At 36.8% G+C, this 3,643-nt stretch overlaps 1 protein-coding gene across 1 annotated transcript; it reads left to right on the top strand.

Moving 5' to 3' along the window:
- Positions 1–694: 694 nt before the first annotated feature.
- LOC142840599 (triosephosphate isomerase-like) lies at positions 695–1,686 on the top strand. The gene has a single exon (XM_075957084.1). The coding sequence runs from the start codon at positions 725–727 to the stop codon at positions 1,472–1,474; it is 750 nt and encodes a 249-aa protein (XP_075813199.1). The 5' UTR covers positions 695–724; the 3' UTR covers positions 1,475–1,686.
- Positions 1,687–3,643: the final 1,957 nt, after the last annotated feature.

Here is a 3,643-nt window from a genome sequence, read left to right on the forward strand (position 1 = left end):
TATCAAATGAACAGAATACATTTATGTTGATAACTGAAATAGAAAGGCATCCTGTTATTTGTGATTATCAAGGTTAACCCTAAGAATTTTTATGTAATAGATTACATGTGTACTAATGTGTTTGAATTAATGGAAATAAAAAAATGATCATTAAAAAAGAAAATGAGGAACAAATCAGAAGATGACTACAAAGTTTCAGTTGCAACACAGGAATAACGTCAGTAATTTGTTGTACAGAAGATGAACTATGCTTAAGTAGTATTATACATTTTGAAATTGTTAAAATAATTAAGTTAAAATCTTTTTATTAAAAATTAAGTAATGGATTGGTTAATTAGCCAGTTTTAAGATTTTCATACTATAAAATTTAAACCTCCATATTTTATCTGATAAATACATAAAGTAGTTGTCAGTCAAAATATTTGTACCAACAAGAATAATAAGAGAAGAGAAATATTCATTAAGATTAAACAAATAAATAATTCCCCAAATATTAAAAATGTACAGAAATGTAAAATATCAAATTCTAATGTGTATGTCACATGTCCAAAGGAAAAACAGTATTATAAACAGAAGATAAGTCATACTCAATATGTGTTACTTTAAGCAAATTATGTTATTTTCCAAGAAAAACTATAAATGAACTATCATATTAGAAGTCTGAGTAGCCATATAAGAGTTAGCATTGGCTCGTACTGACCTTCAGCCAGTCTGTCCCAGAGCAATGGCGCCTTCCAGGAAGTTCTTCATTGGGGGCAACTGGAAGATGAATGGAAGGAAGAAGTGCCTGGGAGAACTCATTTGCACCCTAAACGCGGCTAAGGTGCCTGCAGACACCGAGGTGGTTTGTGCAACCCCCACCGCCTACATTGACTTCGCCAGGCAGAAGCTAGATCCCAAGATTGCTGTGGCTGCGCAGAACTGCTACAAAGTGACCAATGGGGCCTTCACTGGGGAGATCAGCCCTGGCATGATCAAAGACTTAGGAGCCGCATGGGCAGTGCTGAGGCACTCAGAGAGAAGGCACGTCTTCGGGGAGTCCGATGAGCTGATTGGGCAGAAAGTAGCCCATGCCTTATCCGAGGGGCCCGGAGTGATCGCCTGCATTGGGGAGAAGTTGGCTGAAAGGGAAGCCGGCATCACCGAGAAGGTTGTTTTCGAGCAAACCAAGGTCATCGCAGATAATGTGAAGGACTGGAGCAAAGTGGTCCTGGCCTGTGAACCTGTATGGGCCATTGGTACTGGCAAGACTGCAACACCTCAACAGGCCCAGGAAGTGCATGAGAAGCTTCGGGGTTGGCTGAAATGCAATGTCTCTGATGCGGTGGCTCAGAGCACCAGAATCATTTATGGAGGTTCAGTGACTGAAGCAACGTGCAAAGAGCTGGCAAGCCAGCCTGATGTGGACAGCTTCCTCGTGGGCGGGGCTTTCCTCAAGCCTGAATTTGTGGACATCATCAATGCCAAACAATAAGCACCGTCCATGTCCCCTGCCCTCTGCCAGGCCAGGACTAGGTTGCCCAGAAGCTTATGAACAGCTCCCACCAGTCACATGCTTCTGATGTCATCTGCCCCATCTTGTGTCCTAATCCACGCTGGTACCTTCCTGAACCTTTTCCACCTCCCTGTAATGGTTGGGACCAGGCCAATCCCTTTACCACCTAAGAGAATGAAATACATCACCTGTTTCACCAAGGCTCGGGGAGGAGGCCGGAACGAGTGGAACTGATTCTGTCCCTTCAGGTGAGGCAGGAAAGTGAAATCACCTTTATTTCTCTTCTCGGTGTACACTGAAGTCGAGATCTTCTGGCCCTAAGAGGCCGGGCATGTTCCCCTCTCCCACAGTGCCGAAGCCCTAGTATCATGTTTGTGAACCATCTTACATGTAAGGGAAATAAACATCTGGCCCTTAAAAAAAAAAAAAAGAGTTAGCATTTTGTCACTTTAACTTTTGTCACTTTGATGTAAAACTAATCATTGGATAAGAATTTGGCTGCTTATTACTATATTTTAATTAACTGGTTGCTTTTAAATTGTAAAGAACAAGACAAAAGAAACCTATCTTAATGTATGCAAGCATGACTATATAATATATTTGAATCATCTATTATACATATTTGTATTCTGGGAGTAAAGTTATAAGTTAATATCTTAAAATAAATCAAAAAATCATATAGCAGAAACAAAATAATAATATAGGACTAATTGAAATATTAGGAATTTCTTCTGTATGTTCTTTTCATTGTCTATAAACAATTTCCAACTTTATGAGGAAGCTTTTTAAAATTGAGTTAATGGGACTTCCAAATAGAGTACTAGAAGAAATAACACAAGACAGAAACTCCTTAGTGTAAAAATGTTTTCTCAACAGATGTGGTTTTGTTCAAAGTAATTTAAGATAGCTTCTATACTTAAACACTGAACTGACTAATTAGCTATTATAAAAATTTTTCTATTAATTTGATTTATAGTTTTTTCATATTTTGTCTCATTGGATAGCCTTTTATATTTTGGCATGAACACTTAATGTACTGTTTTGCTAGAATATAAAAAATTCTCTTTTCATCAGTAGAAATAAAATGGACAGAGAAATCTAGTAATAATTGTGAATTTATAAATAGCATTTCTTTCTGTTTGAATTTTTGGACAGTGAGAAATTCTATTCAAGTGTATTTTGCAGAGAGTTACAACTTACTGTTTAAGGTACCAAAAACCTTAATTATAACCCTTTTATAATGAATCAATAAAATTTATTATATAATTTCTGGTCATATTCAATATGTTTATAATTCAATTATGTTTATATAACATGATGAAAACAACTACAATATGATATTATCTTGAGAAAATATATGATGTGTGTATAAATATGTATTGCTACAATTAAACCAAAACAATAATAAAAGAGTAGATTTCAATATGGTTTTATCATTATTACTGCCCAATAATTCCTCATGTGAAAACATGATTATGTCATTTTGAGTGAGGTAACCTAGAGACATAGAAAGACAGTCATCACAAGTTCTCACTCATAAGTGGCTTTTAAACATAAAACAAAGAATACCAGCCCACAAATTACAAGCCTAGAGAACTTAGACATGAAGGAGGACACTAAGAGAGACATACATAGATCTAATCTACATGGGAAGTAGAAAAAGACAAGATCTCCTGGATAAACTGGGATTACGGGGACTTTGGGGAAGGGTTAAAAGGGAGAGGGGAGAGGCAAGGAGGGAGCAGAGAAAAGTGTAGAGCTCAATAAAAATAGAAAAGGAAAACATGATTACATACTGCTCTTGTATCTCATTTACTGCATTTATTTATAATACATACTGCAATTTTTATATTTATTTTATTGAAAGAAGATTCTTCTCTCATACTATACATTCTGAACAGTTTCTGCTCCCTCTATTCTTCCAAGCTCTATCTCACCTCCCTTGTCCTTCAGATCCACTCCCCCTCTATTTCCTCTCAGAAAAGAGGAGGCATCCAAGGAACAAAACCAAAACACAGCAAACAAAATAGAGTAAGACAAAGTAAAAGCCCTCATAACAAGAAAGGCTAGACAAGTCAACATGATAAGATGAAAGGAGTGCCTAGAAAGGACAAAAGAGTCAGACACACCTCCATTGTTATGAATCTC

Source organism: Microtus pennsylvanicus, chromosome X (genome assembly GCF_037038515.1).
Source record: "Microtus pennsylvanicus isolate mMicPen1 chromosome X, mMicPen1.hap1, whole genome shotgun sequence".
Classification (NCBI taxonomy): domain Eukaryota; kingdom Metazoa; phylum Chordata; class Mammalia; order Rodentia; family Cricetidae; genus Microtus; species Microtus pennsylvanicus.

Coding starts and splice junctions, on each gene's coding strand:
- LOC142840599 (XM_075957084.1), top strand. CDS start 725: ATGGCGCCTTCCAGGAAGTTCTTCATTGGGGGCAACTGGAAGATGAAT.